Genomic DNA, 25,357 nt, shown 5'->3' with positions numbered 1-25,357 from the left:
ACATGATGGTAAAATAAAAAGGAATCGCATTGAAGAGTACAATGGAAGTAAGCTTCCTACCGCACTGAGTAGAGAAGAAAGAATGTCCAAAAGAAGAGCAACAAAAAATTTGATAAAATAAACACGTAATCCACGGAGCTGAGTTTACAGTGCAGATCTCTTGAAGTATAAAAAAAAAATTATGAGCGTAATTGACCCAAATGAAATTGAGCAATTCGACAAATTAATAAATAGTTAAGATGAGATGTTTTGCCGAATCAACAAAAGGTATTGTTGAATCTGGTGGAGGATAATGTTGTAAATGAGTATTGACTACTGCTGTAATTGAGAATAAGTCTGAAGGAAATAATATAAGGCCTCAGCTATTCCAGTCAAAGGTGTCTACCGATTACTTTATTATTTAACACACAGGTTTAGCATGCACGATAGTGATTATATTTCATATGATGATATCACCATAATATGGGATACATCAGTGGATTATTATAAGCATAATTATAACTCATAAACACATTTACTTTCGATGTTAATACTTCATCGGGACTACACACATTTATATAATTAATCATACATTAATTATCTCAAGATCACGTTGCTCTGATTAAGGCTCAGATAGGATCGATTACCTGACCCCAGTCATATAATTTTCCCAATCCAAAACAATATAAATAGCAGTAGTAGTTCAGTGTAGGAACCTGGTCAAACTTTGATACAAAATCTTTCTCAATAAACAAAACCTACACAAGTTCTCACGAATCTTCGTTCCTAATTTCAAATCTTGAATTCTTCCTCTTAAAAACTTCTTCAACTTCAACCACCACAACAGTAAGGTAAATATAATATATTTTTAATAAAACACTTTTTTTTATAATAATCTCTCTAATGCGATTATTAATGCATGCATTGCGCTGTCTTGTTGCATCTTGTTGTATTGTGGAGTGGGCAGAGCAATGATGTTGCTTGTAGTTGTTTTGGATTTTTGATACCACCATGCTGGACCAGAAATCTCTTGCACAAGGTTGCGCAAGAATGTACTGACAAAGATAATCAACGAGTGCAGCATTTTCGGGATGATTGATGCACTCAGTGACGTTCCATCTTCTTCTTGCCTCATTCTCAGCAATGACAGAAGAGTCTCTGAACTTCAGGTTCCTTTTCCAGATCTTTCTATTAATCAATACCTAAATACTATTTGTTAGATCATTATTCACTGTGTTGGATCAAATATATTTACCAAGATCAAAGAGCCCATTTCCTGCTCAGGCATGGCTGGAACAGAGAGAGGAGATGAAGGGGCAAGGGCTGGCAAGCTTGCTGGCATACTCTCCTGCCGAGCAGCAGCACCAATGTTTCTTCTCTGGCCATCCATCAGCTGGCCTACCTTGCAGTTCATCCATGCAAGCTGCATAATAAAGCCCTGTAAGTCCAAGGACATCTGATTCAGGTGCTCATCACTGCTGGAAACAGGTACTTGCTGGGAGACAATTGCATGTCGTCCAACATAGCCAGCTATAACTTGGGAAAGAGAGGTACTCTCTCCACTGGAGGTAGATCTACGTCTAGTGTTTCTTGGTGTGCGTGGGGCCATTTTCTATATGAAATATTTTAAAATTGTAATAAATATATTTTCTACATTATTATTACTATTGTTATTTTCTGGTGGGTTACATATACTTATACATACAAAGTAAGATAAAAGTGGTGCAAGAGTAAGAAAGGGATTGTTATAAAATATCAAGTGAGAAATGTCTTTTCTTTTACCATCAACAGACTTCTTGCAACTGTGAAAATAATATGTGTTACTATTAGCTTTAGATATCTTGATTTGGTTCTTGGTGTATTTCTATTAGATTAAACAATACTTGGGTCTTCCGTTTTAATCCTCTATATTCTTTTTCGGTTTTTTCTTCTTTTTTCTCTTTTTTCTTTTTTTTCAGTTTTTTTTTCCGTTTTTTTTCTTTTGTTTCTTTTGTTTCTTTATTTTTCTTCCTCCTTTTATCCTTTTTCTTTTCTTTATTATTTTTGTTTTTATCAAAGGACTTGGGTAAGCAGTTAATATGTGATTGAATATGTTCATTATACTTACTCTCTGTTTATTTGCTTATATGCATTTCTAGCCCTGCTAATAATCTAATATTTTTAAGCATACTTCTTTACTTTTTGATAATGTTATTCATGCGGCTTGATATATCCCTGTCTTAAACAAAAGATAAAAAAAATTGAAAAGGTTTTGACTCTTTGTTAATTTGCTTTTTATTTTTTAAAAGGTATATGTCTTGCATGCAATTGTAAATGACTACTACAGTAATGTGCCTGGTAAGCATGAAAAAGGGTATAATATTTGTTTTTATACTAACTTCATTTTTTGTTGATATTATTTATTTGAATATATTAAAATATTAGCCTGGTTCTTCATTTTGTCTTCAAAATACTATCAATGCTGTTTATCTTGATAAGTTCATTTTTAATACTAATATTTATTTTTGTTATTCCAGACATTCTTTACAGCTATCTTTTATAAAACAAATACGACAAGCACAATGTTACCACACTTGTTTGTAAGTATGCATATTTTCTTGAAATAATAAAACTCGCCTTCTTTGATATTTTAATTAACTTTTTTTTTCTGTTTAGTCAATGATACAAGTCATGTTTCCAGCAGTCTGTTCAGCAGTATATCTAAAATACATTTTTATTTTTCGTATTATTAGACAATACCTTCTATTATATATTTTACGCCTTTATCAAGAATAGCCTAACTAATCTCACAATAATTGAGAGTTAGCTATAAAGTGTATTATTAAGTAATATAATCCAAGATTTTTTTTATAAAAATAAAAGCCCTGTTCATAAACTATTCTTCTAAAAATATTTATAAAGAAGTGTGAGAAAATTATTTTTGAGTCAATCAAATGAATATATTGTACTTTGTCTAAAATATAAGATCTAATAGAATTGCTTAAATTTGGAGTAAAGATATATTTTTTCTATCATAAAGAAATGTTTCTATCTGTCTTCTGTCTTTCTAAAGAAGAAGAAAATATAATGTTATATATAAAAAACTTTGTTTTTTTTTGCTTTAAGTTTCTCAGCCGGTATTATAAGGTAGAACTATATGACTTCATGAGCAGAATTCTTTCCACAGAACTATTGTATTCATTATTTAGGATAAAGAATAAATGCACACTAGACTCAAGATTGTTTAAATTACAGAGAAATTTAATTCTTTATATCAGTATTCTGCCTTCTTTCACATAGGGTAAACCGAGCAATTTTTGCAGTGTAATAATAGCTAGTTGACTTTTTCTCTTTTTTATTCAAAATAATAAACTAAAAATATAAAAACCAAACTTTGTGTATCTTTTGTTTGTTGGTTTTTTATTGGTTATTTTGAGAGTTATTTCTTCTGCATCCTCTTCTGGAGATTGCCCTCAACTAGCTGTTCTGTCTTATCTGGCATCTTAGCTGTCTTTGTTGCTTTCAAAGATCAGCTTGGAATTGTCTTGTTTAGGTGTTCATTAATGATCTCATTACCTCTGTCATTCTTTCTCTTCTCTGTCTCCCACGTTCTTGAGAAAGATCATGTGCAGATTGAATCTGCCTCACAGAACAATTGGCAGTTAGTGAAGCATTCTCCAAATTTACAGGTATCTTGTTAATAAATAGATCAAAATCCTCAACTTCTATCTTCACATCGTTATCATCATTTCCGTCTGAATAGGCATCAAAATTTTGTATTTTGTTTTCAAAATCATGAAGTGTCTTCGGGAATGTTTCTTGCATTGTCATCATTGTCCAAACAAAAGTTGTGAAGACAACAACAAGTAATGATAGTAAGAGCCATTTTATTGATACCCAAAAAGTACAGGTGTCTCAACAAAAAACAACATTTTTGCACAAGTAGGCCAAATGTATTTTCAATGTGATAGTGTGTTTTTGCATTTGGCTTGTTGAAAGCTTGTTGTTTAGGGTCTTCAGTTGCAATGAGATATAGTAGAAGCATATTTTCTATGATTGAAAATGCAGAATCTATATTAATAGAACATTAGATGAAAAGATATACGTTTGTTAAACAGAAGCTTTAACATAAAAAATTATCTGCGAGAATGATCACTGGAAAAATAAAATAAAATACTATAGTTTTAAGTAACGAGAAAGGTAGTGAAAATGTCAGGGTTTTTTTTCAGCTCAACCATTTTTTTTTATTTAAGTTGAGGTGTATTTTTGACGTATTCTATTGGTTTAAATGGACAATAAAAAAGTCATATTTTTTTGGCTTGCTATAAAATCACATCAAGTAAAGTATTTGTATTACTTGTTTCCTTTTTTATTTTATAATTCAAGCTATACACAATATGTTTTCCTCTACCCAAACCCACACCTTAGACTGTCACTGCATTAAATGTCACAACAGTCATCAGAAATCTTCTTATGCTGCAAAGCATACTGAGACTCGTTGTAATAAGAGAGCTAGAGTTGAAGGTACCAGAATATTTGAGAATAATATAATATATTCAGTGTTGGTTTTTTGTTTGCTGCATAATAATCATTTTAATTTTTTATTTTTTATTTTTTATTTATGTTGTTTATTTTTAAACTTTTAATGAAACACAGTCGCAATGAGAAACATGGATGTAGATACTGAGAGTAAGAATTTTTTTATTTGAAAGCAGAAAAAAAAACTAATTAACTATTATATTCCATATTTGTAGTAATCCTGACCTCTCATTCCAATTCTGTGGAAGCAATGGACGGTCAGGCCAACTCATCTTTTTTGGATGCTGCCTCAATCTTTGACAATGACAGAGACAACAATAATTTCGATGACAATGTTGAAGATGAAGTCAATGAGATCAAGATTGAGGACTTCAACAGTGAAGGTCAGTGTGAGATACATAAAGAAAACTAAAAGAAAAAGAGAGTAAAAGAAAAATCAAGTGTTAACTTTTTTTTTAATTTTTCACAGACCCTTTTGCTGCTCCTGATATGTCCAAAAATGAAGTCCATCAATTCATAGCCATTTTTACGGTACTGTTTGCTTCACGTCATGTTGTTGATAAGGGTGCTGCTGTCTTGATTGAGTTTATCAACAACCTGCTGAGAATCTATGACCAAGATTTTCAATTACCAACCAGTCTTGCTGGTTTACAAAAAATGACAGGATTTTCTGCTATTACAAAAGGCATCAAGAAATTTGTGATGTGCCAAGACTGTCATACAGTATATCAGGATATTGTATCTGCTCCTTCTCAATGTGTTCCCTCAAAACTTGGTGCCAGGCCTGCATGCAACTGTAATTTGACAAAGTCCATATCTTTCTGTGCCTTGGTTGCAAAGTGTGAATATGTCTACCAATCCATTAAAAATACATTGAGAGTTTTCTTCCGTCACCCTAGTTTTGAAGCCAAGATTTTTCAATGGAATAAGGAGTTGAAGCTGGTAGCTACTCTGTGCGATGTCTATGATGGTGTGATGTAGAAGGAGTTGAAGGGCAATAATGATATATCATTTGTGTCAGACGCATGCTCACTAATGTTAACACTTAACATTGACTGGTTCCAACCATTTGATGGCGTTACTCACTCCTCTGATGCTATCTATCTGGCCATCAACAACTTGCCCCATGATAAAAGATTCAAGCCAGAGAACATTATCCTTGTTGGTCTTATGCCTGGTCCAAAGGAGCTAAAAACCGATGAGATCAATGGTTACTTGAAGCCATTGATTGATGATCTGAAGCAGCTGTACGTTGGCATGCGAATTCCTACACACGAATTCCCAAATGGTGTCTGTGTTCGTGCTGCGCTACTAATGGTTGCATGTGATATCCCAGTTGCCAGAAAGACAAGTGGATTCACAGCGCATAACAGCACATGTGCTTGCTACAGGTGCAGTTGGCAGTTTACTGGGTTAGAAAGCAGCAACCAGATTGATTTCTGTGGATTTGATTATTCTCGTTGGAATATCTGCAGTGGTGCAGAGAGCAGGTTGCATGCTGAGGAGTGGAAGGATGCAAGTACACTCTCAGAAAGGCATCAGCTGGAAATCGAAAATGGTGCTCAATGTTTGCAGCTGCAACGCCTTGGATACTTTGATCTAGTACGTGGAACAATCATTGATCCCATACATAATCTTTTTCTGGGGACGCCTAATAGATTAATGGATTGGTGGATAGATGAGAAGACAATTGGACCTGAAGAGTTTGCTTTGATGAAGAAAATTGCAGAGACAATGATACTGCCCAGAGATTACACCACACTGACAACCAAAATTGGAAAGGGCTTCAGCTACATGAAAGCGGACGAGTGGAAATCATGGGTGCTAGTTTATTCTCCTGTCTTGTTGCATAGTATTCTCCCCCCAATACAATTTAAGAACTGGATGTATTTTGTTAATGCATGCCAATACTACGTAAAGCTCAGCATTATGTTTGATGAGATCACCACTGCCCACAGTCTGTTAGAAACGTTTTGTAATGCATGCAACGTAGACTATACTGCTACTATTCTCACCTGCAATATGCACCTACACCTCCATCTTCACGAATGCATTCGTGATTTTGGACTAGTTATGGTTATTGGCTCTTTGGGTTTGAGCAATACAATGGTATTTTAAAGAATTTCAAGACAAATGGAAAAGACGGTTTTGAGGCGACCTACATGAAAAATTTTGTTCAGAATGCGTATAAGGGTGATTATGTCAATGCTGTTCTTAAAAGTTCTAGCCAGATCCCCTTCATTCACACTTTGTCTAAACTTGTTACAACCTCTATACCTGCCACCACAGTCACCACTCTCTCCAGTCGCCCATTCAGATTGCAAGCATTCGTTCAAGACTACACTGATCCTTATAATCCACCCAAGGGTAATGAGTCTCTTCCTCCTTCTACATTCCCTCTAAAATACAAAAAGTCATCAGTAATGGATGATTCCGACCATCTCCATTTACTTGAATATTACCAAGTCGCTTACAACCTCCCAGACCTTGCCAGCTATCAGGACACGTCCTATAATCGCCCAGCACTTGACAATCAAATCATCAAATTGAAGTCAATTGACATTCTTGGTCAACACTATTGAGGAACAAACAACAGCACAATCAGTCGTGGATCACTTGTTCAGGCAAAGTTTGTTGGTAGTAATGGAAACATTATACTTGGATTTGCTGGACAAATTCAGTATCTTTTTACACACTCCTTCCAACTTCCACCCACGCACAATCTCCATCTGACTCGCATGGTTCATGATCATCAACATGTATTCGCATTTATCAAGTGGTTTTGTACTTCCTCTGATAGGTTGCGTGAGGATGACGGTGTTGAATTTTGTTTGCCCATGTTCTCTCCTGATAGCTACCATAGCATTATATCTGTACATTGCATCTTATTAGAGGTTGCTACAGCTATCATTACAAAAATTATATGATTTCATTGAGTAGAAAGTATGCAAATATTGAGTTTAAAGCCGCGATTTCTGTGTGGTTTTAGGAATGTTACCCGTGATATATCTAGTATACTTATACCAGGTAGATAGAAGTTTAAGATCATGAAGTAAGTATTGTTTCACTGAGTCACAATAACCCTTCTTAGTCCGTCAATTGTATTTGAATAGAAATAATGAGCGTATACTCCATGCTCTTGATATATGAAGTCATTATATTTCATTTTAGATCATCATTTAATCTAAAAAAAAACCAGATATAGATACTGCTTTCGCATCTATACTTTCCCTATATTTTTCTGTATATTTTTTCTCTAGTTATATAATACAAATTTGTGGGAAAGTGTATTTTATCATATAAAATCTATAGGAAAGCATTCATTTTAAGCCAATAAAAATACTTCTTTAGTGGGTAAACTTTCCCCTTATTTCATTGCATATTTATTCTTTGTTTTATAACACAAATTTGTGGACAATTATATATTTATTATAGAAAATTTGTGGGAAATCATTCATTTTTGAATCGGACATAAATACTTCTTTAGCAGGATCACTTTCCCCTTTTTTCACTGTATATTAATTTATGGTTTTATAGCACAAATTTGTGGGAAAGTATATTTCTTAGCATTTCACATTTGGGAAACCATACATTTTAAAGAAGCAGTTTTGTATTATTTTGAGTGAAATTTTTTTTTGTTTTGTTTATTTTGATATTTGAAAAAGAATATTTTCTTGATGAGCATTCTAGTTTTTTTGGTACATTCATTTTGTAAAACTATTGATTATAACAATACTTTCTACCATATACTATTGAATCATTATTGTTTAAAGCACTTATGCTATTACCTACTTGAAGAGATAGTTGACTATATAATACAAGAAAAGAAAGATATATATATTAGATGATATCATTGAAAATAAAAATATAAGAAAATTGATACTTACGGGCTTGATACAATTGTCATAAACTAATAATTGACAGCTAGTAAACACTACGAGATTAAAGCTCTTGGTACGCTAATTGCTACCAAAAGATATCATATTTAGTATTGTTTATAATGAGTGTATAGAGGATTTACTTGTTAAAAAAAACTTACCAGATATTATTGTTCTAAGAGAATAATACTTGAACCTAATTAAATAATATTCACAAAGAAAGACGGATATAAAAGCAAAGTTAGAATACATGTATTTTGTAAAAACACATTACAATATGAGATGTGAATATTATTGCGGGTGACATCAAAAGAATATAATAGTATCTATATTGTTGACATTATTAGTAAATTATAAATACTTAAATAAACATGTATTTATTGACATGTCTCCAGTTAGATACTTTATCAAAAAAAAAAGAAATACATAACTTGTCAAACTGTTGGAAGACAAAAAGTGGTGAGTAAAAAGTAAAACATCAAAATAAAACAAAGAAGCAAAAAAAGGAAAATGTTTTACCATAAATTTGTGTCAAAAAGTACAAAAGAGAAAAGAAAGAAAGAAAAATAGCTTGACTTCAAATATATAAATTCCAAAGAAAAGTAGCAGATAAATAATGTTTCAAAAAAAAGGCAGTTCATTTACCCAAAGATATATACTTCTCCGAATTGAAACATATGTAGTTGGAATAATTACTATAGTTGAAAATTTGTAATAAATAGGGCTTTGACTTTACTTAATTGACCTCTCTCAATCACCTTCTTTATTTGTATGTATAAATTCAACAGAAACTGTGTCAAGCTTATTTCATTAGCTAACATATATTAATATTTGATTCTATATAGAGAATGAACAACTTCATCTCTAACAGTCCCTATGAGAATAACATTGTGTATGCAGCTATTGCATGTAACATTATGCCCAACAACAGCACTGGTCTGGCATTGGTTATATATACACCTACCATGAGACCGGCAGGTAGTCATGTTGATGGTAATGTGGCCAATCCAGTTCTGGCAAGGCTGGCCACTCTTCATGCTCAGATGAAGAGTCTTACTGACCAAATTGCAAGCATGGCCACTGGTATCACCAAGTCCAATGATACCACAACTCGTCTTCAGGAGACAGTAGCAAATATTGTTTCTGGTCAAACTGTTGTCCAGAATACTGCTTCCAGATACAATGTTACATCAGGCGTTGAAGCAGTCACTGGTCTTTCATCATTGATGGAAGACGATTATGTGCCTGGAAAGAGACACCCAGCAATCTTGGTAAGATTTGATTTGAGAATAATGGCCAAGACATCTAACACTTTTCTCATAGAAATTGATCAATGGGTATCTGAAAAAGTAGAACTTCAGCAGTAGTGACCAAAGAAAAGTAGTTGCAAATGCCGCAAAGTCAGGATGGGTTTTTACAAGCTACTTTACAGGTGGCTATAACCACGGTCTTGCACTGGCTCTAACTGCGTATCTGCGGAGCCAACCCCAATCTGCTGGCATACTTACAAGTGACCTTGCATGCATGGTAAAAAACCATTTTTGCAATCAGGTCTGTGAGTCCTGCAGAATGCCTTCATCTGCAAACAGAAAAAGAACTGCATCAAGAAGACATCAGCGTGGTTTGTTAGTAAGTGTCTAATTAGATATGTATATATATATTATTTGATACTCACTGTTATTTTTTAAATGTATGTACAGCTTTTTTGCCAGCGTTCCATGGCTTACCTTGAAAACAAAGAAGCCATTGATATGGTCACGAAAAGAGACAATTGTGCTCATGTCCTTCAAAAGGCAGTAATGTCTGATGATGAGACAGACGATGAGGCAACTAGATCGGCCAGCAGTAAACGCCTGAAGGTTCATCGCCCTAGCTGGAGAAGTGATGAGGTAATATACTTAGAGATCAATTGATATATGAAAAATAATTAATGTGAAAAAAACATAGCTTCAAATGCTCTTAGAAAGTCCTGACGATTATGCTGTAACAAAAGGACAGCAAAGATCACTGAAACTTATCCCTTGTACCAGGGTTACATGTGACGCAGATGTTCTCAATGATTTAAAAGTCCCACTAGCTCAATGGACCATTAAAGATTAATAAATAAATACAAATTTTCTCTTCATCTTATTCTTTCAAACCATTTTTTTTAATAATAATAAATAAATATAATTCATCTCTTCATCATCTCATTTGTAGAAAGTAAAGATTTTTAATAATAGCAAAATAATATAGTTATTCTCCTCATCTTATTCATTCGAAGCAAAGGACTTTAATAGTAATACAAAATAATTTCTCTCTTCATCATCTTATTCATTTGAAGCAAATGACTTTAAAAATGACAATATGAAATACTTTTTCTCTTCATCATCTCATTTGTATAAAGCAAATATTTTTAATAATAATAATAATAGTAATAATAAATAAAGATATATATATGTTTTTTTTGTTTATGCATAAATTTTTCTATATAAAGCAGCAATGAGCATATGGGTATTACCGGTGGCAGTTGTATGTACACCAATGGCAGCAGGCATCAATATGCGGTGAACAGGTAAGATGTTTTGAAAATCGCTTCTTGTAAACGAAAATTCGCTCATCTCCACAAACTGCTCACTTCTTGTATCCTGGCTAGACGTTCTATACCACCTGACGTATGCAAATGTATGTCTGTCCGCTTGGTACGTAACTGGGTTGATGATATTGCTGACAAAAAGATATTGGATCTGACCAGTAAACGCACTCATTCCACAATCATTGTTTTTATGAAACATTGCTTGTATGATTGAATCACGTCGAACTACACCATTGCTGCCTTTATATACTTGGCCAAGAAGATTGATGGACTGCATCTTCTGAATCATGTTGTTTACAAATAATTGGCCAAATATCGCATCTTGGTAATCTCTCAACAAAGTATTGCTGTATGCCGTATGGTAGAACTCGAGCAGAAGGGCATACTCGTCTTCTTTCATCAGAACAAACTCATCAAGACTGAGAGGGAAGGCAGAAGGAGGCAATGGCTCGTTGCCTTTGACATTGTTGATGTTCACTTCAGCGGAATCAAGGAAGGTCTTCAGATTGAAACCAGAAGAAGTGGTTGACAAGTACGGCGCAGCAGGAACAATAGTGGTAGTGGTAGTGGCAGTGACAGTGACAAGAGTCAGAAATGAATCAACAAGCTCATATATCAAAGAGACTTGAGAGGGGGTCTAGAGAGATTGCATTGTTGTACGGAAAAGATCTATCTTGCGCGTGTCCTCAAGGTATCTTCACATGAACGTGCTTTCAAATCCATCTTTGTTATTTGTAGCATAGTTTTTTAATATGCCATTATATCTCTCAAAGCTGAAGAGCCAGTACCTGTACACAGAGCCAAAGCAAAGGATGGTTTCTTTGAGATGCAGATCTAGATGCATGTTGGGCGATATGAAATCCTTCCCAAACCTAACCTGACAATTTTGACCAAACGACTCCAAAAAATCATGCGCATGTGACAAGTCTTCAACAGTTATACTTGGTCTTGCCAAGTACTTGCACGCGTAAACAAACTCCATCCAGTCACAGAAGTCTTCTGATGGTAAACAACCAGCCAGGAGAACAGAAGAGTAAACCAAACACCAGGACTTCCATTCGTCTGCCTTCATGAATAGAAAGCTCTTTCTAATTTTGTTACGCAATGGAGTGATGCCAAGAGGAATTATCATACTGTCTGCGTATTGCTGCATTTCGGCCAGGTGCTCGCTGGTAATAAGACCCTCTTCTCTCCATTTCTTCATCATTCTTTTTGCCGTGCCAAGAAAGAGGTTATGCATCGGATCTATAATGGTACACTCAACTGCATTGAAATATTGAAGCCGATGGAGCTCTGACCAGCAGACACCATTCTCTTTCTCTAATCTTGCTCTTTCAGCATTGCTACCAGCTTGTCTCCATCTCTCTGCATTTCTTTTGTTCTCTTCATCAGTGTTGAAAATCCAATTGGAGAATATGAAACCGGAATGGTCCATACCCCTGCCATCTGAATGATGAGAAAACCAGTGGTTGCATACATGACATGTGTTAGTACTGGCATGCGATGTAAATCCACATGTTTTCCTTGCAGCTGGGATGTCACAAGCAACGAGAAGAATTGCGGCATGGACCAAGGTACCGGAAGGACACTCGTTTGTTGGAATAGCGACACCAGAATACAATTGGTTTAGCTTGGTTACAAGAGGGCGAAGATAATGGTTTATCTGACTTGTTTTGGCTCCGCTTGGACCTGACATAAGTCTCACAAGGACGATGTTCCCCTTCTTGTATCTTTCCTCCCTGGGCAGATTGTTTACAGACAAGTAGATTGCGCCACAAGAGTAAGTAACCCCATCAAAGGACTGGAACCAATCAATGTTAAGTGTCAGCATGATGGAACGTTCATGTGCTACGAATTGTTGACCAGTATTATCTTTCAATGATTTCCATTTTGCCCCATCGTATACATCGAACAGAGTTCCTAGTACTTGTTGTCGGAATCTCCAGAGGTTAATTGATCTCTCAAATCCAGAACGCAAAAAGAAGATGGACAATGCTGATGTTATCAAGTTGTACATGTAGACCTTTCTTGATCTATCCAAGCTATTGGGGGCTTCCAAAAACAAATTGTTTTCACATGTGTTTCTGGACAACTTTCTAAAGTCATAACACTGGGGAATGGACTCGGATACTGACTCGGAAAATATCTTATGGCATTTGCCACATGCTACAAAGCGATGGATGCCTGCAGTCAATGTGCTTAGACCTGTCAATGAATTCAAACGCTTCAGACTCAACGGCAGACAGAATGATTGTCCAAAGTGTGCCAGCACCTCATTGATAAACTTGATAAAGATAGCACCACCAGAATTGACCACATATTTGGATATAAAATATGCAGCAAAGGATGCGATGAAAGTGTGGGTTGGATCTGCTGGCATTTCATGGCTAAACAATTGTTCTATTGCATAGTTGTATTAATATCCAAAATATATTTCAAGGTATTTCTCTTATCTGCTTTTTATACTAATCTTCAATGTTTTCAGATTTGTTATTGAATTCATAAGGGTTGGACAAATTCTCATCGTTAGAACTGGGTAAGTTGTGAACAACTATAGTAGAAAGAGTTGAATAATTAGAATTATAAGAGCTTATAAAACTTGCAAAAAAAATATAATTACATTCAAGATCTTCAGAAATATTTGTCTCAGCATCAATCTCCATGTTATTAGTATTGTCATTCACCATGTCTACTGCTTCTGCAGGTAACACTGTACTATATAAATGTGTTAAATTATTGTGTAAAGTAAAATGTTAAGATAGCTTTATACATACAAGATTGTCTTTGGAAATTTCTTTCTACATGATCTGCAAAATGTCTATGGCGTGTCTGGGAAGAGACCATAACAGAGTATCTGCCATTTGGAGAGCATACTGAGCAACTGCCTTCAACTTGGTTATTAGGCATTTTAGGAATTGGGTTGCGTTTATGAAATTTGCAAAAAAGGGAAATTATTCAGTAACATAGTTTATTTTTATAGACTTTTCTATTTTAATATCAGAGTCTATATCGTAGCTAGAAATCCTTAAATCAGGTATCCAATCGGTAATCCCTTTCAACATATTTCCTCAATATTATACTGATTGGTTCACATTTTTGTCAACCATGTCATATTACATCACTCTCTATAAATGTAAAACCGATATATTCGAACAAAATGTTTCAGTTTTACATTTTCTTTTAAAAATTTTATATATATACAGAATATCTGCGAAATAAAACCTCATTTATCTATGTCTTTATATATTTACAATTCTATAACCACAATAGCATTTACAAAAATTACAAAAGTCAAAGTAATAAAAGCATATAATTAAACTTCTTTTTATAGTCTTTAAAATATAATCGGTCTAGTCTTAATATCAAAGTAAAAGTTTTTTTTATCGGTTGGCGACAGGGCAAAGCACTGGTCAAAATAAATGTCGAAAGGTATAGCATATACTATATCTAATTGAATTGGCCCAATTAAATTGTTGTCACCAAAAGTAAAAAACCCTGTGGAGTTGAAATATTATCAAAATTTCCCTTTGATTCAACCAAAGTTTCTCAAGGAAAAATCATATAATTTTTGTAGTTTACTATTGCGACAAGTAGAAATGTTAGCAAAATGCTGGTAATTTCATTGTCAAAGAAGCTATATGCTTAAATAATAAATAAAGTAAACTTTTACATTTCTTTTTCTTTAACAAAAAAACAGAATGCGTATTTCTGATATATATATTGATAGTATTTTGTATGTGAAAAGTAATATACAGATAAAAAGAGAGAGACAATTTTTGTTTATTTAGTACCCATCTCTAAGGGCCCACTGAGGAAGTTTGGAGGTTATGTCATCTGGGACTGCTGTATTAGACACACTGGTGAAAACCCTCTCTTTCATTTGAAAAGCACTTGACCCCATTGCTTCAATAACATACTTATCAACAAGTTTAATAAGAGTATTGAACTAAAATGATTTTGTTAATACTTCACTTTATATTTTTTATAATAAGACATAATTATTAATATAAAATAATATACCTCGTCACTTCTCCATCCTGGCCGAACAATCTTGACGATGCTCTTTGTGCGATTCTCAAAGTCTTCATCTGCAGATTCTCCATTGGACATTGCTGCCATTTGCATTGTGAAGTCACAATCTCTCTTCATTTGTAGATCAATTGCTTCTTTGTTGTCTGTGTATACAAGTAAACGGCGAGTATGATTCTAATAGTAGTTTTTTTGTATTAGTATTTTTAAAATTCTCAAGACTAAACTATATTATTTTGAAATTATTTATTTAGAGATTACACTTACATCTCTGGCACGTCCTGCCCTTCTCGAACGAGTGTTTGTTGCTTATATTTTCTCTTTGGTTTTTCTTGCTTTTGAAACCTGGCTGATGAAGTTTTTGTGCAGTCTTGCTCTGAAGTTTGCCTCTCTAAATCCCTTATGGATACACTTGCGCTTCAAGTTTTCAAGAAGTCGCACCACCAACTCCTTGTTTGGCGACTTATAAAAGAAAACATTTGTATTCCATCTGGGCTTACTCTCATTTGCCAGGATATCAACTTGATTTATTGTTTTCAGCTTGGGATCCCACATGAGATTACGAATATGGGCCTGATAGAATATATGAGAAAATACATTGATAAAATTTTGCACACATTGATACTGACATAAACATCATTAGAGGCCTTCTTGCTAAACTCATATGGAGCGTTGAAGGCAGGCTGAGAAACATTAGCCATTGTATTGGTAGGGGAAACGAGGGGGGCCCTGCTTAAACTGTCAATATCAGTGATTGTCTCAATGCTGCTGGTGGCAAGAACATTAATTCTGCTATTCATGTTTAGCAATTTATCTTCAACAGTGCCGATTTGTTCTTGTACAATTGACATATCAGCTGCCATGTTATTTCCCATGGCTGTCATATTAGTTTTCAAAGTGGAAAGAATTTCTATCAATTGTTCGTTTGTAATCTCAATGGGACGAAGAGCAAGTTGACGTCTTTGAATAGTCATTGTCTACAGAATATAATGAAAGATAAAAATGTAACTGTTAATTTTAGATTACATTATTATTGATATTATTATACAATTGAATTGAATTGAATTAAAAATAAATTATATCAAATTTACATACTTAAATTATTTGAAATAAAATGGGTTGATATGTGTGTGTTTGAGTATGAGTGCAATAAGTAGCAAGAAAGCAGGAGAAAGAGTAAATAAATTGTATAAAACATATGGTTTATATAGATATTCAGCATATCTTTAATATATAAGGCTCTATTAATACTTCTTGTAATTACTGAGATGCAAATTGGCTTTCATACTGTTTTAGAACCCAATTGATCAAATCAGTCTAGTCTTTTGTTTCAAACGAACTTTTCTTTTTTCTTTTTTCTTTCTTTTTTTTGTTGTTGTTCCTGTTTCTCTTTTTTTCTGCTCTTTACATTTGCTATTAGTCTTTTCTTTGTTTCTCTATGTCTGCAACTTCTATTATATTTGTGAACTATTTGTATAAGACATGTTCTTTCTAAAAAGTCTTCTTTATAGAAAATAAAAGAATTTATTTATTCTGTTGCCATAAACACACTCTTCGTTGCTGTCTCCACCCATTTTTCTATTTATTTATTAGTTTTTTTTTATTCTGCTTTTTTAAAGTACTTTTTTTATATATCTAAAAAGGAATTAGTTATTTCTGTTGCCATAGACACTTGCTTTCTCTTTTCTTTTTATGTCTTTCTTTCTCTTTTACTCTTTTACTTGCAAATGTTTCTGATAAGGCGCTTTTTTTCTTTATTTTTCTTTATTAGTAATTTCTTCAAATATAGCTGAGTAATAACAGATGTTTCTGCTATCATAGTCACTTGCGCATCGTTTCCTTCTGATGCGTTCTCTTTGTAATGGCCATCCGGATTAGCCAAGATTAGTAAATATACTTCATTCTATTATCTCATAAAAGTATCCTGATTTTTTCCTTTCTTTTTTATAGGACATATCACCAAAAATATTTTATACAGCTAAACCCAACCACCAACATGGTAATATTTTTATCTATTTATTTATTATATTTCTTTTTAATATTAATCAAACTGAATTCAATTTTTACTATAGATGAACAATCATCTCCAAAACATGTCATAGATCAAAAGCTTCTATCTCATGCTGCTGTTATTGATATGATAAGACTTTTTTGTTCTTTTACTATCTTTATATGTATCATTATATTATTTATGCTGTTTATTAATAATTATATTACCCAATTCACAAAAATTAATTTTTCTAATCATTTTCATAGTCAAAGGAATCATAATGCCGTAGCTTTACTTGTAATATTTTATTGTTTGGTCTTTGTACTGGATAATTCCAATGTAAGTATTAACGGTTTATAAGATTTGAAATATTCAACACATACGCATACCCATTACTAACGATTTATCTATTCCCAAAGAGTACTGCTTGTACCTCAAAAAAAATGTATTGAGCAGCTCATTTTTTTTCAGATATTTCTTTTTTATAGAAACATTTTTATCCCAAATATAACAAATCAATCAAGCAAGAAGTAGCTAGAGATATAGAATAGTATTATTAGATCTGAAACCTAGAAACATTCTATTATTTCCAATAAAAATAAAAGCGTAAACCATTACCAACCTAATAAGAATGGGAAACCAAATAAATAAAGAACATATTACTGGTCTATAATTTTAAAGACACCTTTTTTTGTTGCTGATGATCAAACTTCTTAACAATAAACTAGCTTAAAGGTTACCTTTATGCTACTTTTAATCTTCATAATATGTCGGTGCCTGACCTTTATGGTTCCATATAAAGAATATCAAAATAGATACGCAGTTTTAAAAAACTTTCTTTTTATATATCATGTCAGATAAGTATATCTAAAGTGCTAACAAACCTTACCTGCGGCACCTCCCACCTACAATTCTGCTAGTTGACTCTAGTCATTCCACTATCTGTGAAGGTCACCTTCAGCATAAGTGGAAAAAAATCAACTAATTTAAATATGGAAATTACACTACAGTATACCCCATTTTTAAACTACCTTTTTTTTATTTTTCCAGTGTATAAGACAATTAAATTCATACCAATAAAAAGTATCTTTTATTCTCTCTTTGATTTTATGTATACTCCTTGATCCCCAGTGGGTTTGACCTTTTGACTTTGTTATAGTAAAAGGAAAATCAAACCCAGATCAGAAACGTCAACATAGTAAGTGCATGTCGGACCTTTTTGTCAAGTCTCAATCTAGTATTTCTTTTCTGGCACTTGTAACTAAGTCGCAGAATCAATACCACCAGAGATTGTCAAGTTTATGAATAGTTTAGATAAGAATAAAGATACTTTTTATTAAATATATTTCTTGACTATTTATACAAATTGATACTTGATTTCTAGCTAAAAGAATAGCTACGTTAATATGTCTTAGATGCCTGTTGTCCAGTAATATCTACTACAAGTATATTCACAATCTTAAACATCTAAAACATATATGAAAGACCAATTGGCAAAGTCAAGATCTTTTATCCTAAAAAGTCAACTCTTACTGGTTGCTTATAACTACCGATTTTGTTCACCGATGTCAACTCTGACATTTTCAATTTACAAGTTTTGGGCAGAAAGTTATGAGTATCAAAAATACTTAAAATTTCTTCCACAGTGTATACAAAAAAGTGAAACGTGGAGAAGCTGGGCGTCGATCCCAGTGCCTCTCGCATGCTAAGCGAGCGCTCTACCATTTGAGCTACATCCCCCACTGCTCTTTCGCTTAAGCATTTTATTTGCCTGGTTCCAACATTTTATTTTTGACGAATCCACATATAAAGTGTATCCATCCATCAATATCTTTACGCAAAACGATCCATCCATCACGAAAAACGTACCTCCCATTGCCAAAAGTAGTGCAGTCCTTGTCCTTGGTATCCCAGCTGTCAGCAAAAAAAATTTCAGCTCAATTAGACAACATCACGCCATCTGCATTCTCAATCCCAATGGCCAATTTGCAAATCGGCAACATGCAGGGATTGCCAACTGAGCTTACCTCATTCCTGACAACATTGCAGGCACAAATCATGAATGTGCAAAACAGAACCGACCAGTTGGAGCGACTTGCAGCAGAGAATGCAAGACTAACCACTGAATTAGACCATGCTAGAACAACAATTGCTAATCTGCAGAAGCAATTAGGATCTCAGAGTGCACCTGAAAAAAACTTTTCAGAAATTTCACTTTCGAACCCAGCCGGCGCAGTAGGTGCTCCTGACAAAAACAAAGAACCAGGTCTGGAAGCCTCCACTTGGGCTACTAAAGCCAGTGTTTCTCTTCCTGTAACTGCCCCAAAAATGTCTACTGTTCCCTCTGCTCGCCGTATTGCAGCTTCTGTTCGTATGTTTGCTCTTCCCTCTGGTCCTTCAGGTTATGAATATGTTTATATTCCAAGATCAAGACGCCTTAAGCACAAAGAAGTCCGTTCCTCTCTCCGCACTCTTGGTGTGGATTCTTCTCGACTTTTGGACATTAACTTCCCAGCCAGAGGTGTCATTGGCATCCTTGTTCATGTCCAGTATGCTGATACATTTAAGGCCAAACTGACAACTGCTTCTGTTGAGATTTTGGACGCATTTGATCCACTTGATCCTGATAATGTTGCTGATCCCAAGTATGCATCTCTGTCCACTCATGAACTTGCCAACACTGCTGCCATGCTTCACCATGATAGATGTCTCCAAGCCCTACAGTTCTTGCGCCCACACGTTGCTATCCCAGTTGGTCACTTCTTTTGTGAGGAAGGGTGGATCAGTGAAGATGAAATACCAACACGTACTACTCTTACCAATGCTACTGGCGGGTCTTTGTTCAAACGTCAGCGCAGCTCATCAGTCACTATGTCTGAATGAGTAATCTCAATATCGGATTATGGAATGCCAATGGCCTGCAACCCAGAGCCATTCAAGATACCCTTCAACACTGTCAGTCCTTACATATGCTCTTCATTACAGAAACATGGCTTCTCTCTCCCTCACATCTTCCCACATCATGGTCACAAATTCACTTGTATGGGTCTCCTGTAGCTGGCACCTATAGGGGCTCTATGGGTGTTTCTGTTCTCATATCACCTCACTGTCCTTATGCCGTCACTCAAATACCTATGCCCTCCAAATATGCTCTGGCTGTCAAAATTGGCTCACTCAGAATTGTATGCTTATATCTTCCACCAAATATGCCCACTCATGATGTCCTACATGTACTCTCTTCCATTCCTTTAACACATGATACCATTCTTTGTGGTGACTTCAATGCAAGACTTGGCTCTGTTACTGGTGACTATGCATCAAATTGTCGTGGACTGGCACTATGTTCTTGGATAGAAGAGAGATCTCTATCAGTTGTAAATGCAGATCTTGCACCTTGCATACCAACATATATTTCTTTCCGCAACAACTATGAAATCAGCAGTATTATTGACCTCTTTATAACTAATATGCCACTCATCAATCCTTCTCTTCATATTGCTACTGACTTGTCTCTTGGATCAGATCATCGCCTTTTATCACTTTCCTTTACCTATGATCTACAGCACTCTACCAATATGCCACCACCATTACGCAAGACATGGAACCTCTCACGCCTCAATGAACCTGATGTCCATGCTCTTTATGCTCATACCTTCAATCAAAACTCGACCTCCCTCCTTTCCACCTTGCAAGACATTGTACAGAATCCACCACTCACTAGACCCAACATTGATGCTATCACTGATGAGTTCAATTTACTCATTTATGACTCATTAAATAGCTCAATTGGACATCGACCCTCTCGCCCAAATCATTGGAAATCCTTCTGGAATGTAGCTTTGCAAACAGCAGCAGATCGTCGTAACCAATGTTACAAAAAAGCAGATCGTCGTAACCAATGTTACAAAAAATGGCGCCTAGCAATAGGTATTGACAAAGTTGTTTGGTGGACTAAACACAAGCATGCACAGGCCGAATTCCGATCTCAGGTTCAGCAAGCAAAACGTCAGTCTTGGCATGTCTTTTGTCAGTCTATGGAACGTGACTTCAGCAAAGCAACATCAAAGATAAAGCAGTTAAAACGCCGTAGACAGCCACAACATACTTTCCAGCACGATGATGGACCAGCCGTAGCAGCAGCAACAATGTGTGACTATTTGGCAACAGTATATAGTGGACATATACTTCCAGCAACCCGACCACCAGCACCAATGACCACTTGTAACAGTGTGCCTTTTGCCTCTGATGACTCTCCCTTTACCTCACCAATTGTAGAGGAATTCATGCAATTTATGCCTAACCGCAAGGCACCAGGACCAGACCATATCAGAGCTGAAATGCTAAAACCTGTAAAAACACATGCCTCACCCATTCTTACTTTATTATTTACAGTCTGCTGGCAATGGTCATATGTTCCAAGTTTGTGGCGCCAAGCCCAGGTCTTCCCAATCTTCAAGAAGGGTAGTCCAACTGACCCGGCAAACTACCGACCAATCTCCTTGACCTCTGTACTGCGTAAGCTTTTTGAGATGTGTATAGCCCCCCAGTTGCACAAGTACTCTCCTCCTTTGGATGTGGCTCAAGGTGGTTTTCGTCCTCGCCGTGGTGCTTTGGATCAAGCTCTCTGTCTCCATGATCTGATGAAAGCCTATTATCACCGTCATAAGCACTACCCTGTTGTTGCATTTCTGGATATCAAGGCTGCCTATGATACAGTGGATCGACGAATCATCTGGCATGCTTTACAAAAACGTTGCACTCCACCGGCACTTTTGGGTCTCTTGGTTAACATGTTTGACAATGTCTCTATCTGTGTCCTTTTGGGTAACTTTTCTTCACACTCGTTCTCACCTGCCACTGGGGTTCTCCAAGGTTCTGTCCTCAGTCCACATCTGTATTCAATATATATCAACTCCCTGCCCCCATTGCTCCGCACAGTTGCTCACTCACAAACTACAACCCATGTTCCATCACCCTCTCCTACCTCATTGGATGCATATAATGCTCTTCTTGCTCCTTCAGGTGTAGATGGCTTTGGACATATTCATTTCTCAACACCCATCAATTCTCTGCTCTTTGCCGATGATGTAGCTATTTTTGGTTCTCTTTCAGACGTTCAGGCCATGCTAGACCTTGCTGCAGACCACTCTCTTACTCTTGGATATCGATGGAGCCCCACCAAATGTGAAGTTATATATCCCAAAACACGTGCAAGCTCGCCAGTTTCTCTTCTTTTATATGGTCAAGTTCTCCCTGCCACTGACCTGTTTATTTATCTGGGTGTTCCTTTTGCCAATAAGGGTATTTCTTCCAAGTCCATTGCCACTCATAGACGTTCTGGTACACTCGCTACAATGGCAACCCTAAACTCTGTTGGTGCTTGTCGTTCTGGTTTTTCTCTGCTGCTCAGTTCACGATTGTATAAGACCTTTGTCCGCCCAAAGTTTGAATATGGTTTGGCGATCTCCACTCTACTGAAACAAGATATCAAAGTGCTGGAGTCCATTCAAGATAAGTGTCTTCGCATGATTGTTGGGGGGCATGCCACGTCCTCTACAATTGTGTTAAAGCACATCTGCAATCTGCCAAGTATGAAGTTTCGTGCTGATGCTCTTATGGCCAAGTTCTGTATAAGATCACGCTTTTTGCCAGCCCAGTGCCTTCTGTCTCTTTTGCACCATCATCATACCGTCTATTCTTCACTTGTCTCCTTGGGAAAAACCCATCTTCTGTCCAATCTCCCTCCAACACTCAAACTTCGAAGCCCTAGTGCTGTAAAAAATCATTTTGAAAGCATTAGAGAAGCTGGATTTGCAATCTTTCTCCAGTCCAATACGCAAGTTCTCATTCAAGCATGCCGCCCAGTTCTTGGAGTTGATCCAATCTTGTTTTTGCCAGCCTCACGTGTGGAACGTAGCCGTTTGATTCGTTGGAGAATGGGGTGGTTACCAGGCAAACCAAAGGAATGTCCTTGTGGATCAGATCACACCTCACGCCGCCATTTGTTGGATTGCCCACTTGTTCCTATGGCACTATTTGAACAGTTGCCTCAACCTGACCAAGATCAGATACACAGAATTGATTTTGCCATCACATCCTTGCCTTTGTCATCTCAAGAACCGCGACCTGCTTACTGGATACCACTGCTGACTATTCTCTGGCACATAGATGTTATATGTAATCCTGATGGTGACTATTCACATGAGACTGAACATGGTGCTCTTTGGATATAATTTAGACTTTTTCTTTTCTTTCATAGCTCTTCACTTTTCATTGTTCTTTACTCCCTTTATCTCTCTTCTTTCTCTTTTGTTCTTTGCTGTCTGAAAAGTTCTTTGTTCTGCAATTCTGTCTCCTCCCTTTCACTGTTACAACTATTTTCACAGCTGCAAAGTGGAGAGCAGATTCAGCCATTGAAGCTAGTATGATTTGATCTTCTCTTTCCCCTCTCTTTTTTTTGTCTTTTGTGATCCCTTGGGACTTTTTTATATCTTCTTTTTGTACTTTGGAGGCTATATGATCTATAGATCGCCAGCATTATCTCCTTTAATAAAATATAATCTTTAACCTGAGCTACATCCCCCATCTCTCTTTCACGTAAGCTACTGTTACACAAAACATAACAAAAAAAATTGGTTGCATCCATACAAAAGCTTCATCAATCCGTCCTACATCTTGTTCAAAACGTTACATCCATTGTCAAAAACATTGCATCCATTACCACTGTTGCCTTATCTATCAGCAGAAAAAATTTCAGCCGATTCCGACAACTCTTCATTTTTGCGATCTCAAATGTCAACATTGCTGCCATCCTCTGTCATGCAGGGAATGTCACCCGATCTCGCCTCATTTCTGGGGAACATGCAGGCCCAATTCATGTCACTACAACAACGTACCAATGAACTTGAATCTCTTGCCGCAACTAATGCTAGATTAACTGCTCAATTAGTTAATGCGGAAAAGCTAATTGCTGATCTCAGATCTCAATTAGCATCTCAGGGCAATTGCCAAATTACAACAAATGCATCAACATCATCTGCACCAACCACACCCAAGGAGCCTGGCACTGAGGCTTCTACATGGGCTACAACTGCTGCTGCTGCTCACAACTCTGTTGTTGTTCCTACTGCTCTTTCTGTTTGCAAGACTCCAAGACCTCCTTCTGTTCGCCAGGTTGCTGCTTCTGCTAGAATGTTTGCCATTCCCACTGGTCTCAAAGGATATCAATATGTGTATATCCCACGTTCACGTCGTCTCACACATAGAGAAGTGCGCAACTCTTTGAAAACACTTGGTGTTGATACTGGCCGCATCTTGGATATCAATTTTCCTGCCAAAGATGTAGTTGGCATCCTAGTTCACAACCAGTATGCTGAGAAATTCCAGACCACTCTGACCACAGTTGCCATTGAGATCTTAGATGCGTTTGACCCTTTGGATCCCAAAAACATTGCAGATCCCAAATATAAGTCTCTTTCTGATTCAGAGCTAGAAGAAGTTGCTGCTGAACTTCATTCTGATCGTTGTATGAAGGCTCTCAAGTACCTTCGTCCTCATGTTGCTGTTCCTGTTGGTCATTTCTTTTGTGATCAAGGCTGGATCTCTAAGGAAGATATTCCTGTCCATTCTGTTTCTGGTCCTGGTGCTGGTATTCATGATTTCCAATCACCATCTCGTCGTACCTCTGTTGCAATGTCTGAATGAGTGAAATCTCATTAGGACTTTGGAATGCTAATGGTCTGCAGCCTCGTGCAATTTATGATGTTCTTCAACACTGTCACTCTCTACATATGCTTTTTATCACTGAAACATGGCTTCTTCCCCCATCTCGTCTCCCCACTTCTTGGTCCCAGATTCATCTTTATGGTTCACCTGTAGCTGGCAACTACAGAGGTTCTATGGGTGTTTCTGTTCTTATTTCTCCATCTTGTCCTTATCCTGTCACTCAGATTCCTATGTCATCTAATTATGCTTTAGCCATCAAGATTGGTTCCCTCAGAATTGTATGCCTGTACTTACCGCCCTCTATGTCCACCCATGATGCTCTTGCAGTTCTCTCATCCATTCCTTTGACCAATGACACTATTATCTGTGGGGATTTTAATTCACGTTTGGGTTCACTTACTGGTGACTATGTGGTATTTCAGGTACGAAACAATAGAAAAATAAAATATTTGATAATAGAGACGTATAGAAATACTTTGAGACTGTATATAAGTTGTCTTTATTCATAAATAAAAAGTGTCCCTTTTTATAAGAAAACACAATCTGCTCTTGTCATTACGTCTTAGTTTCTTAAGGCTTTCTTCCTTTACTATATTTGGTTATTAGAGTGTATTTACTGCTTAACTAGTGTCGGTGTTACAATTATGACATCAAGTCATAAAT

General features: G+C 36.0%; 9 protein-coding genes and 1 non-coding gene across 10 annotated transcripts; 4 read left to right on the top strand and 6 right to left on the bottom strand.

Moving 5' to 3' along the window:
- Positions 1-452: 452 nt before the first annotated feature.
- PHYBLDRAFT_168465 (hypothetical protein) lies at positions 453-2,177 on the bottom strand (the record flags this gene model as incomplete). Its single annotated transcript, XM_018435873.1, has 6 exons — positions 453-543; positions 738-808; positions 987-1,181; positions 1,235-1,591; positions 1,762-1,843; positions 2,158-2,177. 6 exons carry the CDS (start codon positions 2,175-2,177, stop codon positions 453-455), a joined length of 816 nt encoding a protein of 271 aa, XP_018292096.1.
- Positions 2,178-3,227: 1,050 nt separating this feature from the next.
- On the bottom strand, positions 3,228-4,088 carry PHYBLDRAFT_64996 (hypothetical protein; the record flags this gene model as incomplete). Its single annotated transcript, XM_018441385.1, has 4 exons — positions 3,228-3,308; positions 3,535-3,776; positions 3,856-4,029; positions 4,064-4,088. 4 exons carry the CDS (start codon positions 4,086-4,088, stop codon positions 3,228-3,230), a joined length of 522 nt encoding a protein of 173 aa, XP_018292095.1.
- Positions 4,089-5,613: 1,525 nt separating this feature from the next.
- Positions 5,614-6,144, top strand: PHYBLDRAFT_102239 (hypothetical protein; the record flags this gene model as incomplete). Its single annotated transcript, XM_018427694.1, has 1 exon — positions 5,614-6,144. A coding segment is annotated over one exon (531 nt), but the record flags the coding sequence as incomplete, so codon positions are not given.
- A 3,079-nt stretch (positions 6,145-9,223) lies between these two features.
- On the top strand, positions 9,224-10,475 carry PHYBLDRAFT_64994 (hypothetical protein; the record flags this gene model as incomplete). The annotated part of the gene is made up of 4 exons (XM_018441384.1): positions 9,224-9,724; positions 9,777-10,004; positions 10,076-10,264; positions 10,323-10,475. The coding sequence occupies 4 exons, from the start codon at positions 9,224-9,226 to the stop codon at positions 10,473-10,475; spliced, it is 1,071 nt and encodes a 356-aa protein (XP_018292093.1).
- A 1,685-nt stretch (positions 10,476-12,160) lies between these two features.
- PHYBLDRAFT_112449 (hypothetical protein) lies at positions 12,161-12,781 on the bottom strand (the record flags this gene model as incomplete). Its single annotated transcript, XM_018428285.1, has 1 exon — positions 12,161-12,781. A coding segment is annotated over one exon (621 nt), but the record flags the coding sequence as incomplete, so codon positions are not given.
- Positions 12,782-13,415: 634 nt separating this feature from the next.
- PHYBLDRAFT_64992 (hypothetical protein) lies at positions 13,416-13,857 on the bottom strand (the record flags this gene model as incomplete). Its single annotated transcript, XM_018441383.1, has 3 exons — positions 13,416-13,501; positions 13,571-13,660; positions 13,725-13,857. 3 exons carry the CDS (start codon positions 13,855-13,857, stop codon positions 13,416-13,418), a joined length of 309 nt encoding a protein of 102 aa, XP_018292091.1.
- Positions 13,858-14,734: 877 nt separating this feature from the next.
- On the bottom strand, positions 14,735-15,953 carry PHYBLDRAFT_145514 (hypothetical protein; the record flags this gene model as incomplete). The annotated part of the gene is made up of 4 exons (XM_018431462.1): positions 14,735-14,896; positions 14,971-15,156; positions 15,325-15,552; positions 15,609-15,953. 4 exons carry the CDS (start codon positions 15,951-15,953, stop codon positions 14,735-14,737), a joined length of 921 nt encoding a protein of 306 aa, XP_018292090.1.
- Positions 15,954-18,636: 2,683 nt separating this feature from the next.
- On the bottom strand, positions 18,637-18,709 carry PHYBLDRAFT_t132. The gene has a single exon. It is a non-coding gene; the product is annotated as a tRNA-Ala (tRNA).
- A 237-nt stretch (positions 18,710-18,946) lies between these two features.
- Positions 18,947-23,202, top strand: PHYBLDRAFT_168458 (hypothetical protein; the record flags this gene model as incomplete). Its single annotated transcript, XM_018435872.1, has 4 exons — positions 18,947-19,817; positions 20,027-21,318; positions 21,362-21,388; positions 22,285-23,202. The coding sequence occupies 4 exons, from the start codon at positions 18,947-18,949 to the stop codon at positions 23,200-23,202; spliced, it is 3,108 nt and encodes a 1,035-aa protein (XP_018292089.1).
- Positions 23,203-23,761: 559 nt separating this feature from the next.
- PHYBLDRAFT_145511 (hypothetical protein) lies at positions 23,762-25,355 on the top strand (the record flags this gene model as incomplete). Its single annotated transcript, XM_018431461.1, has 3 exons — positions 23,762-24,655; positions 24,715-25,116; positions 25,323-25,355. The coding sequence occupies 3 exons, from the start codon at positions 23,762-23,764 to the stop codon at positions 25,353-25,355; spliced, it is 1,329 nt and encodes a 442-aa protein (XP_018292088.1).
- Between the last annotated feature and the right edge of the window lie 2 nt (positions 25,356-25,357).

Source organism: Phycomyces blakesleeanus (genome assembly GCF_001638985.1).
Source record: "Phycomyces blakesleeanus NRRL 1555(-) unplaced genomic scaffold PHYBLscaffold_10, whole genome shotgun sequence".
NCBI lineage: Eukaryota > Fungi > Mucoromycota > Mucoromycetes > Mucorales > Phycomycetaceae > Phycomyces > Phycomyces blakesleeanus.
Note: the sequence above shows the minus strand (reverse complement) of the source record. Positions and strands in the feature narration are given on the sequence as shown.